At 48.4% G+C, this 13,037-nt stretch overlaps 1 protein-coding gene across 1 annotated transcript in view; it reads right to left on the bottom strand.

The window, feature by feature from the left end:
• LOC132446769 (ras-related protein Rab-26-like) overlaps nucleotides 1-11,804 on the bottom strand; it is a 35,689-nt gene extending 23,885 nt beyond the window's left edge. The window contains exons 1-2 of the mRNA XM_060037223.1: nucleotides 11,325-11,804; nucleotides 8,680-8,790 (exon numbers count right to left, since the gene is read on the bottom strand). Of these exons, the coding sequence (XP_059893206.1) occupies nucleotides 8,680-8,790; nucleotides 11,325-11,504 (291 nt within the window). The 5' untranslated portion in view covers nucleotides 11,505-11,804. The remainder of the gene's footprint in view (nucleotides 1-8,679; nucleotides 8,791-11,324) is intronic.
• Between the last annotated feature and the right edge of the window lie 1,233 nt (nucleotides 11,805-13,037).

Below are 13,037 nucleotides of genomic sequence, written 5' to 3'. Positions count from 1 at the left end.
GCCTCACTGCTTATTAGCACTAATATTTAATTCTTACTGCACCCCATTATGTATTAAGGATATTTATGAAAAAAAAAAAGGCACGTATGTGCTTTATATATATGCTTAATATTTACACTTAACCTGGGTAATTTGGCCAGAACATTAGAAAGCTACATGCATGTTGATTAACATTTATTCCATAATTTCCGATTCCCTGGCAAATTACATAACAGACCATCTGACATAACGAACGAATAAAACGAATAAATCAAACAAACGAATCGTGATAGTGAACGGAGAAGCCTACAAAGCCTACAGGCCAAACTGGCAACTTGAGAGCCACTGGCTGACGTCGGGCACCCTATACAGCAGACAGACAAACCTGGCAACATGAGAGCCACTGGCTGACGCAGGGGCATCGTATAAAGCAGACAGACCAACCTGGCAACGTGAGGGCCACTGGCTGACACTGTGCTCCATACAAAGCCGACTAACCAACCTGGCAACGTGAGAGACAGAGAGCCACTGGCTGAGGTGTTGCACAGAATAAATCCTACAGGCCAACCTGGAAATGCAAGGGGGCCACTGGCTGACAAGGTGCACCATATGAAGCCTGCAGACCAACTTTGCAACGTGAGGGAGCCACTGGCTGATGCAGTGCACCGTATGAAGCCTACAGGCCAACCTGGCAACGTGAGGGGGCCACTGGCCGACGCGGTGCACCATATGAAGCCTACACGCCAACCTGGCAACAGTTTGACACATTTGTAGCAGCCTCTGGGTACACATACACACAGACACACTCCTTATAAAATACAAAAATAAAAAAAGCACACACCCAACTTTGCCTCTTTAAAATGCACTCCCACCTCCATTCCATCCACCTCATTAAGTATCGGTCTGCCCTCTGTGACCCTCCCTCTCCCCCCTCACCCCCCTCTCTGATGAACTCTAAGTCACAGCAGAGAGGCGGCATGGTGTTTTTCTGAAGATATAGATTCTCGTCCGTGTGTCATTCTGACTCTGTGGCCTCCTCACCCCTTCCTCCTGCGGTCGCTCTCGCTCTCTCGACCCATCTCTCTCCGTCCCTCCCTCTCCTTCCATTCATCCGTCTCTCTCACTCTCCTTCCATTTATATCCCTCTCTCCCTTCCCCTCCCTCTCTCTATCTCTATGTCCCCCTCTCCCTCCCTCTATCTCCCCCCCCTCTCCCTCCCTCCCTCTCCCTCTCACTCTCCCTACCTCCCTCTCCCAATCTTCCTCCCTCCCTCTATCTCCCCCTCTCCCTCTCCTTTCATTTCTTTCTCTCTCTCTCTCTCTCTCCGTCTGTCTCTCGTTGACTCTCACCCTCTGATGTGTACCAACATACATATTAATCTTTAAATGTTCATGATGTAATACTGACGGGTTGAGGAAGGATGCATCATGGAACTAAAGACCAACACCAGACCAGGCAGAGGAGTAAACATACAAAGAGGGAATAAAACAACCTTTTGAAGGTGGGCTGTGTAAAGACCACCGTCACAAACACTAGCAAGGTCCGAAATATACTAATACTAATTATTGTGTAGCCCATGCTCGTTTCATGATGCCAGGATGTCCCTAATTAGTTGATAAAACGTTGGTGCCGTTGCTCGCTGCTACCCGGACAACAGTGCAGCCACCACGGACCAAAGAATCAAAGCTGAAGATCTATCAGGGCTTTGGAACCGGAAAAAAAGAAAGAGAATGGAGGATGGAGGGAGATCGAGAGAGAGGATGCCCTGAGAGAGAGAGGAGGCTTTGGGTGAGCAAGTCATGTCAAACAAAACCTAACCTTAAGTCTAAAAAGACACATGGGATAATATGCGTTGTTTCTTTAAGTATAAAGTATAAAAAAACATTGCCAGAAGTAAATAAGTGGCCGATATATCGTCACACACCAAGAGTCTTTTTCACACTTGTTAAAAATAGTGAGATAACGAGACCAAGATCCAGAACCAACCGCTTCCTGAACCACGCTCCCATCCGGAGCAACAAAAAAAAAAAAAGCCTGCGGATCCTTGCCGGCTGGGAGAAGACTGAGGTGCCTTCACCTGGGAGTGTAATCAGGGGGAAACCAGTCCTCCCAGCAGAGAGAGGTTCAGACGTCACCAGTGATCCACCGAATCTCCAGGGAGGAGGGATAGTTATTGTGGAGGGTTGTGATTGTCTGTGATCATGAGCAAACTACGCTCAATTAGAGAGTCGCGCCGCACTCCTCCTGCGTGTTCGTACATTACTATTCCACCGCAGAGCGGCGGGCAATTACAGCAAACAACTCACGGCTCGTGGGACATCTGTTGCATTTTAACGAGGCAAACCCCAGGTAGTGTGCACACCAATTTTCTCTCTCCCTCTCTCTCGCTCTCTCTCTCTCTCTCTCTCGGTCTCCCAGCCTTTGTTTCCTCGGTCTTTATTTCTCCATCCCTCCCTCCCTCCAACCCTCCCGTCTCTCGCCTTTGCTCGCCTGAGCCCTGATTTTCCCTCTGATATCCCGGTAACACCTGGCTGATTAGAGATTCCAATCAGCGCCTGCACATAGCAGCCAGCACGCTTCACCTCTGCCCTACATCCCAACAGTGGCTCAGAGGAGAAAATCAGCCGCTGCAATGGGGAGGGACCCCCTGGGAGAATAACATGCAAGAAATACTTTGGATACAAATTGCACAACACGCCCGCTAAATAGCAAATCACATTTTTTAACCTTTAAATATCCAGGTGAGTCTCTGCGATTACAATTTCTTTCCAAGAAGAGGCTTACTTGGAAATATAAAAAAAAAACATTTCAGATTCAGACATTTCTGGTCATCGTTTTTATTGGAGTGCAGTGCATGCACAGCGCTTCACTGAGACATGAAAAGCTGACCGTGTCCAGCTCCTGACAGCTCTATACAACAGGGCCTGCCTTTCAGATTATCCAACGAGAGGAAGAGGATTTGCAAGAACGAGTTGATCGGTTGAACAACCAAATAGACCAACTGTGAGGACACTGGAAGCACATGTTGGGTGTGGATGTGAAATGCATACGTACTGGTCCTCTGACTGGCTACACGATTGTTCTGTAACTAGGAGACCTTTTTAAAGCGAGCCCCATTAAAGGATGTCTAACCAAAACAGTCTAACCAAAAGGAGTATGCCGTTCCCTATAGTGGAGCTGGTCAGAGAATCTTCCAGAAAGACCTCCTTTCTTCCACGCAAGAATGAAAGCGGTCGCATGCCACACACACACATGCTCCCGTCCTCCACCTGTTGTCACGGTTACCAGCCCATAACAACAGTCTCCCGGGCCTGTAGGTCTATTGAATGGTGTCACATGATCAAGTAGGAATGAATATATGGCGGTGTGCAGAGGGATAAGCAGTTTGTGTGCGTGCGTGCGTGCGTGCGTGCGTGCTCTCATGAATTGAGTGCATCACAAAAGGACGTACCGTAACCCACTTGAGATAAAAGCGACGGCTAAAATACTTAGGACTTAGGAAAATGTAGTTGAGTGTCAGACTACTGTAGTGTAGGCAGGCCTCTCGTCTCTGAGCTGATGCACACATTCTGCTCATCTTCAAAAGAGGGAATGGAGAGAGCGTTTCAACAGCTAGTGAATCATCTTACGAGTCAACAGAAAACAGCGAAAATAGAAACGGAAACATCGAAAAAGACTTCACACGGTCTCTATCGAAGCTGTCGTTTGTCACCTGGGGTTTATGCAAGTCACACCTACTGTACTTATAAGGATTTTTTAATTGGTTAATGGCTAGTTTATTAGTTACCAAGGAACACACACACACACACACACACACACACACACACACACACACACACACACACACACGTTGAGCATGATTGACTCTCTAAACGAGGTATAGAAGAGTGCATGCGTCTCCGTGATGAGGCAGCATCAAGGGCCTCGCTGCCGCTCCCCGGTGGAGGCGGGTCGTTAGCGACGCCAGTGTCAGATCTTCGTGGCGCCGGCTCTCGTTAACCTCACCTAATCTGGGTCGTGCTGCAGAGAGCGGGAACGGCGGCTCCTTGATGCTCCGATGCTAAACAGGAAAAGAACGCTGCCTCCTGGATGTTCCCATCTCATTGTGATGTCTTGCTTTTCCTGAGCTGTTTTTGGAGCGAGATCGACTTCTTTAATGGGTGGGAGGTTGTTTTTTTATCAGAAAATGTTTTGGACAGCGATTGAATAAATTAATAGAATTACGTAATTGAGGAGGTGATGTTTTCCTACTGAGGATAATGAATTGTAGTACTGGAAGGAGTGCAAGTACGAGGAAGACTCTCTTTCTCTCACACACGCGCACACACGCACACGCACACACAAAAAGAAAGAAAACCCTTCACTGCGTTGGTGGTCATTCTAGCAGCCATTACAGGGTAAACCCCCCTATTAGGGAAGCAACAATGGTGTTTGGAAGCAATGTTCTTTTTCATATCTGCTCCACTGTCTTCCCTCTAATCAGAGTGTTGAACCTCCTGCCTAAAACCGCTCGTCCTGAAAACAACTGAACTTACTCATTGAACCCTCTGTCAAGTCAAAGGTTACATATAGTTTAGAGGTCCATACCTCAATAAAATATGATATCCACCGTTATTATTTATGAGTGATTATAGTCCTGTGCATTGTTTTCTACAATTACAATTTAAATTACAATTAGGGCATTTAGCTGACGCTTTTATCCAAAGCGAATGGTTGCATTGGTTAATACACACATTGACACACTGACGGCAGAGTCAACCATTCAAGGCGACAGCCAGCTCGTCAGGAGCAGTTAGTGTGTCTTGCTCAGGTACACATCAACACTCAGCTAGGAGGAGCTGGGGATCGATCTAGCAACCTTTCGGTTACAAGACAACTGCTCTACCTCCTGAGCTAAGCCGACCCCCGGCTTAGGGGGGGGGGGGGGGGGGGGGGGGGGGGGGGGGGGGGGGGGGGGGGGGGGGGGGGGGGGGGGCGGTCCTCTTCATCACTGAACACAGTAATCACTGCAGGATTTAATTGGATGTCAGACATATTTTTAAGTATCCGCTCTGTCTCACAATATTCATCTCTTGTTTAAAAAACATTTCCATGCTTTCAGAAATATGACAGACACTTCGTGGTTCACCTCCTCCCCGATGTGCAGATCTACGGGATCCATGCGAGTGACCTATTTAAAAATAAAAACAGCACATTTTTCAGACAGGAGACGAGTTTGCAACTCGATACACAAACCAAGCCATTATCGTGTGCAGTGCTACAGACTCGGGGAGGTTTTAATAGGGCTCCTTTGCCCTTATGGTGAAAACGGAGAGAGAGAGAGGGGGAATGGTGTACGGCATTAGACCCCCGTCTCCAGATAAAATCCGGAACTTTCAGGCATGTTGCTGCCACCACATAAAAAAAGGTGTTTGGGCGGAAGTGACAGGGTCAAACTCTTAGCAACTCTCCGCCTCTCCCATGGGTCATCAATTATGACTAACCTCCGCCACACGTCGTGTCAAGGCCTCTGTGTTGACATATTGGGAGGAATCGTGCCATTCAAATGAGTGCGTCACCACAGACATGATGAAGGCCATTCAGCCGATCGCTGAGTGAAGAGGAGGAGGAGCGGGAGGAGGGGGAGGGGGAGGGATGGAGAGGAGCAAGAGGAGGGATGGGGAGGAGCAGGGAGGAGGAGGAGGAGCAGGGATGGGGAGGAGGGGGAGGGGGAGGAGGAGGGAAGGGGAAGAGGAGGAGGGATGGTTGAGGAGGAGGAGGAGGAGGAATGGGGACTCTTGAAAGCCAACGTCACTTCTGGAAGATGGATGGAGAGGACTTGTTGAGCTGATGGCCCCAAACATTTTCTGCTCAGAGCGGCAATTCAAGCACGACTTTTCCACTTCTCCATTTTATGTTCCGTCCATTGTATTTTACAAAACATAGAGATATGAATGTGTGCTGAAAAAATGGAATCAGAACGGTGCAGATTGTACACGTGTGTACGTGTATTGAGTATTGTATTGTTGGTATGTCTATTTGTGTGTGTGTGCAAGCAATAACGTGAAAGAAATGTTAAAGTTAACCAGTGTGTGTGTGCATCCTTGTGCCTATGCATCTGATTAGGCATTTATATAGTTAATTAACAGAGATTCACGGCTGCCGGCCTTAAAACCACGTGATTGCCATTTAATTGCTGTGGTCAGCCAATCAGAATACAGATAGTGATTGGTCCCGGTTGGCCAATAAGAATACAGGCAATTAAAAAAAGGGCTCACGAACAGATTCTGTTCACGTGCAATGAACTGTTCAATACACACACATGCACTAACAGATACACACACACATACCTCTCTGAAGATGCTCACAACCGGATGCACATTTACCCGCACAAAGATTAATCTGTTTCTGTAAATCTCAATGTTCCTATGGTGTTGTTTATTCATGAGATTCATGTTAACTATGGTATACATTGATAAATAATTATATAGGGTAAGAGCTAACCCTAGCCTACTAACCCCTATGCTTACAACATGTAATAATGCTTATAACGGCATTAACTAATATTAATAAACATTGTTATTAGAAAATAGAAAGAGAGGGACATGGAGGGTAGTATGGTTTTAAACATCATGAAACCTGACATGTTATTTAAAGTGTTATTCCATGCTGTGTCCTTCAATGTGTGACAAACACACACGGTGTGCAATCCATGCATCCAAAACACAGAAAAACAACACGACCGTTTTATTACACTAATTTATTCAGTCAACAGAGCTTAATGTTCTGAGACCACACACACACACACACACACACACACACACACACACACACACACACACACACACACACACACACACACACACACACACACACACACACACACACACACACACACACACACACACACACACACACACTTTGTATTGCAGCCAGAAAAACATGCAGTCTCTGTAGAAATAACGCACATTTTGGATAAATGTCCGACTCATAAATAAATGCCAGCACACATTGTCCATTTTTCTACCGCTGTCGTCTTGCTACCCTCCCCGACTCCTCCCTGACAGAAACAAGACAGATCTGACGCTTGCAGCCTGCTTTGATTTCCCAACGCCTCCTTGAACCTGCGCTGTGACCAGGCTAATATGATGCACCAACGAACCAGGGTGAATATTTAACATACTGAATAAATCTCAATTCTTTCTCTCCAGGGGGGACTGGGAAGGGACGGAGGTTATGCAGGGTCTCATGTTAACCTAGAGCTGAAGCTCTCCATGGGAAAGACACGCTTCAGCCCCACTGGTGAAATGACCATTAGCAGGAGCAGGAGTCAGGTGGGCCTGCTGGAGCGATGGGAGATTGTAAAAATGTCCGATATTCTTCAGCTCAAAACTCAATATCCAGTCAACCATTTCTTTTTCGTTCACTGAATTTGATTGTTATTATTAATAGGGGTTATAAAGATCGAAAAGTTGCTTACATCAATCAACCAGGACAAAAGCAGAAAACAGAAGAAATAGTTGTCTTTCTCCTCTTGAGATAATAAAAAGGACAGTTTACGCTGCATGATCGGAATTAATTACCAATGTTGCTGGTGAACAGAGTCTAGGGTCAAAATACTCGCTTCAGCTTTTCAGTTTACGAGCAAAAGGTTCTTATTATCTGATCTTATCTGGGGTCACTTGATATTTTTAAATATCACTGCTGCCAACAGTAAGTTCAAATTCACCTAATGTTGTCACGCTTTCACCCTCTGGTTTCCAGTGCTGAAGACGATATACGATAAAGGAGTGTGACTCCTTTCACACGCTTAAAACGGAACATCGGATGACGAATGTCTGTTCAATAAAACATCAGAAGTAAACAAACTGCTGTTCTGCCCCATCGCTCCAAACGTTCTGAGGAAGGGAGCGTGTTCTGAGGTTTCAAACTCACAACCTCTCAGAGCCCACATCACACCGTGTAAACCCAAAAGGGTGCGGTCCAATTCAGCGACACCAGAACCAGAAACGTGGTTCAACAGCAGCCCATGAAGGTTAGTGGAGGGCAGTAGAACTATAAAGAGCCCTCCTCCTAACTCTGGTAATAAAGCCATCCTATAACTTCAAACCGCCAAGTGGTTGGAGGAGAGGTGGGGGTGTGTACACTGTGTTATTGCCAGGATCTGAATACCTTGTGTGTATTGGCTTGTCAGTTAATAAATGGTGTTAGCTAACACAGACAACCTTCATCTTTCAGATTCAATATTGCAATGTTCGTCGTGTTTGTGTGCGCGAGTGTGCCCGTGTTCGCGTCCAGGTCTGGGTGCATGCGTGCATGCGTCCGTAAGTGCGTGTTTAAAGGTGTGCGTGTATATGTGCGTGCATGTTGTGTGTGAGCACTTGATTGAGGTCTAAGTGTACGTGTCCATGCGTGTGTGTATGTGCCCATACGTGTGTCTATGTCTGTGTGTTATGTGTGTGTCTGTGTGTACGCATCCGTACGTGCATGTGCTCGTACGTGCGTGTGTTTAGGTGTATGTGCCCGTACATGTGTGTGTGTGTGCCCACATGTGTGTAGGTCTGTGTGTGTGTGTGTGTGTAGGTCTGTGTGTGTGTGTGTGTGTGTGCCCACATGTGTGTAGGTCTGTGTGTGTGTGTGTGTGTGTGTGTGTGTAGGTCTGTGTGTGTTTGTGTGTAGGTCTGTTTGTGTGTGTGTGTGTCCGTGCGTGTGTGTACGTACCCGGAAGTCGATCCCCACAGTGGAGATGAAGCTGCCTGCGAGGAAGGCTCCGTCTTTGAAGCGCACCAGCAGACAAGTCTTCCCCACGCCGGAGTCTCCCACCAGCATCACCTGGGGGAGAGACGGAGGGGAGAGGGGGAGGGAGAGGGGTGGGGAGAGAGAGACAGAGAGGAGATAAAGGGGGGAGGGGGGGAGAGAGAGGAGAAGGAGAGAGGATGACAGAAGGAGGGAGAGAGAGGGGGGGGGGGGAGAGGGAGGGAGTCAGAGAGAAGAGACAGGAGGGAGAGAGAGGGGGAGAGAGATACAGAGGAGAGACAGGAAGGGGGGGAGAGAGAGAGAGGGGAAGGAGAGAGGATGACAGAGAAGGAGGGAGAGAGGGGTGGGGGAGATAGAGGGGGGGAGAGAGAGGGAGGGAGACAGAGAGAAGAGACAGGGAGGGTGAGAGAGGGGGGGAGAGAGAGAGGGGGGAGAGTGATACAGAGAGGAGAGACAGGAAGGGAGGGGGGAGAGAAAGGGAGGGGGAGAGAGGGGGGGGGAGGTAGAGGAGTAGAGATAGACAGGTTGTTGAGGAGAAGGAGAGAGAGGGGAGAAGAAGAGACAGACAGGGAGGAGTGAGAGATGAGGTGCAAAGGAAGAGACAGACAGGGGTTCGGAGAAAGAAGAAAGATGTGGGAGGAAGAGAGTAAGTGAGTCAGTACGTTTATTTAGCACAGTATAATTTACAGAGCAAAGTCACAAAAGTACAATTGTAAAAAAAAAAAAAAAGATACTCAAAACACACAATGTTAAGAAAACTAGACAGCTCGAGACAAGACAAAGAACAGCTGAAATAAAGGAAATCTGAATAAATAGTCAGAGGCTGGGAACTGAAGTTCAGAGGCTGGGGTCTGGCAGTCAGAGGCGGGGGTCTGACAGTCAGACGCTGGGGTCTGAGATCAAGCAGCACGACACATTTCACTCACGTCGCGTGACATCATTATGTCGTCGGAGACTGTTTCAGTGGAACGCTTCTGAAGGAAACCGGTGGATCTGAGATGTAGTCAGGACAGCAGGGAGCCATCAGGCAGCAACTTCCCCGAATGTTTTTAAGATGGAAGGCAGCGTAGAAATAGCTCCATATTTTTGGGAAGGATCAAGCTAGTGGTTTTTTTTAACGATCGAATGTTAAAAATAAACCAAGATACAACCAGAGAATGCAGGTCGTTATTTATAATCAAGACCATGCACGGACCAATAGGCCAGAGAACATTAGTCAGCCGGGAGGTGGTGAATATCTTCAGGTGGGGAGGGAGGTTTAGGCTGCCCCACCAGATCACTGAGGTCAGGGAGTAGGAGAGAGGCGGTCAAAGGGTGCCGGCGGAGTCAGGAGGAGCAGAGGGGGTGAGCTCTGACGTCCCTCCTCTGATCCACAGAGAGCGGGAAGGTAGCCGCCACCCTTATGATAATACCTGCACTCAGGAGATACTGGGGGGGGACAGAGTGGTTCATGGTGTGGAGCTGGGATCTAGGGTCGGGTTTTACTGGAGGAATCGTGCAGAGCAGAGTGAGAAACACTCGCGCATTCCCCACTTCTACTCGGGAAGAAACGGACACTGTCGTTTAACATGGGCCTGAATTGACAGAGGGAACAAGTCACCTTTTAATGGTGGGAGAGGAGGGGGAGAGGAGCGTGGGGGAGAGAAGGTAGAGAGGAGGGTGGGGGGGGAGAGAGAGATAGAAGGTAGAAAGGGGAGGGAGATGAGGAGGGTGGGGAGAGAGAAAGGAGGGAGAGAAGGTAGAGAGGAAGGTTGGGGAGAGAGGAATGAGATAGAAGGTAGAGAGGGAGGGTGGGGGAGAGAAAGGAGAGATAGGGAGGGAGAGAAGGTAGAGAGGAGGGTGGGTGTGTGAGCGAGAGGAAGAGAGAGGGGGAGATAAAGGGAGGAGAAATAGAAAGAGGAGATATTATCGGAGCTAATAGATACAGGATATTTATATATAGCCACAGCCAGCAGAGTTGTGTGGATGAAACCGTCTCGTAGGCCTACTATACACGGAATAGATGAGGTATAATAGAGCTTTATTATTGGTAACTGTTCGGACATTTGAGTGTGAAAGATGATAGTTTAAATCAAAGCCTTGCAGGAAACAAACGAAACCGTTTGCAACGTAACAAAAAAAGGCAGCATAGGCAACCTATTAGTATGTTGCGTAACTTGCGTCTATATGGCAACATGCGGTCTTGTTATCAACATTTCACTGTTCTTACTGTTGAGGGCCATTGATGGAGATCTCAGCGGGCACGGTTCAACTGTCCGCCTTTACATTCCCATACATTACTCCCTTTATATTTCAGACAACAAACAGACAGCGGTGCTCTGGATGCTCTCGGGCGCTCGTAGTAGGACGCACGCGGGCATGGGACGCACGGGGGCATGGGACGCACGGGGGCAAGCATGGCACAGGGGCATGGCACGCACGCTGTCACATCCCCGCGCGCGCCTCTCAGTGTTGACACAGCTGCGACGCGTCCAACAAACGATGTGACAAACGGAACACATTTCAAACTCTATCCAACACCGGAGCCGCGTCATCTACTTCGTCTATAAACCGTTATTGGAGAGTCCGCGAACTGCTGGTCTGGTATTCAGGGGTCTGGCCTCTCTTACCTTGAAGGCGACGTCGTAGAACCCCCCGCTGGTGCTGATGGACGGCGCGCTGGGGTGCACCGCGCCGCCGGACACGGCGACGGCACACTTGCCACTTTTCCCTACGCCGTCTTTGCAGGGCGACGCCTTGGGGCTCTTTGATGCCCCCTTAGCGCCCTTGAGCGCCTTTTTCCGCGACATGATCTCGCGACTCGGGTGTTCTTTGCACGTGCGAACGAAGTCGATAGCGAAAAGTGAAACGGGACTCGGGGAACGATATCGTTTTTGTCCGAGTACTCCCGGAAAGTCCCGAATACTCCCTGGACGACGAACTTACTTCACCTGTCGTGCGTGAATCTCATGACCGCATGAGGATCTCTAGATGTTCTCAGATTGACAGGTAAATGAAGACTAACGAGCAGCTGGTGCAGCCTGAGGAGCACCTGATTGGTCGCTCTCGGTTCCCGCGACTGAGGCGCTCCGCGAGACGCGCACGTCTGCGCGCGTCTCGCCAACAGCGCGCGGAGCGGAGCGCTTAAAGGGGTAGAACTGAATTTAGGGCGGCTTACTGTGAACAGTGTGTGTGTGTGTGTGTGTGTGTGTGTGTGTGTGTGTGTGTGTGTGTGTGTGTGTGTGTGTGTGTGTGTGTGTGTGTGTGTGTGTGTGTGTGTGTGTGTGTGTGTGTGTGTGTGTGTGTGTGTGTGTGTGTGTGTGTGTGTGTGTGTGTGTGTGTGTGTGTGTGTGTGTGTGTGTGTGTGTGTGTGTGTGTGTGTGTGGCATGCGTTCATTCGTTCAATAAACTCGGGACACATCTGTCTTAGTGTGTATACAATGTTGCATGCACCTGCGCGCTGGCGAAATGAGAATGGACACTGACTGGCCGGTCTCTGTGAAGTGACAGTGACTAATGTCTTCCACTTTACATAATCCGATGGTCATTAGCGGGTGTCTACTTCATGCTGACTCAGAGTCTACCGTGGATCTGGTCGGTTTTTAGGCCAGGAGACTCAGATTCAAATATTTCATGTTTGTATTGCCCAAGGGCACGCTGTTTCTCATTCTTGCTGGGATGGGAGTTGTTCCTGCAAACAGGGATTGAAGTGTTTCTCGTTTGTAAAATCACTTCCTCTACCGTGAACACGGACATGTATCGTCAATATTCTGTAGGGCAGAAATGTGGCTTTGTTTTGGTACAAGACGAACAATAGAGTACATCTCTCCCAAACCTGCAAACACACACACTCACTGCCACTCACTGAATCACACAAACACACACAAATACTTAAACACACACACAAATACTGAAACACACACACACACACACTCACTGCCATTCACTAAGTCACACACACACACACACACACACACACACACACACACACACACACACACACACACACACACACACACACACACACATACTGAAACACACACACACACACACACACACACACACACATACTCAATGAAACACACATATGTGTGTTTCCAACGGGTGTGGCCCTGGTGGGGATCAAACCCCTGTTCTGCCATGGCCACGCTTTTCTTGTAGTTGAGTTAGATTGAATGATCGGTGGAAACCGACATTAACCGAATAGTGTCTTCAGTACACACAGCCACTAGCAGAGCCATGGAGGAAACGTAGCTCAGACACGGTTTAAGGCTAAGAATAAATCTGAAGCATGAATGGAGTCATGGGGGGTCCGCAGACTTGTTGTGTGTGTGTGTGTGTGT

This window comes from Gadus macrocephalus, chromosome 18 (assembly GCF_031168955.1).
Source record: "Gadus macrocephalus chromosome 18, ASM3116895v1".
Taxonomy (NCBI): Eukaryota; Metazoa; Chordata; class Actinopteri; order Gadiformes; family Gadidae; genus Gadus; species Gadus macrocephalus.
The sequence above is the reverse complement of the archived record's forward strand: the minus strand, read 5'-3'. Positions and strand labels throughout refer to the sequence as shown.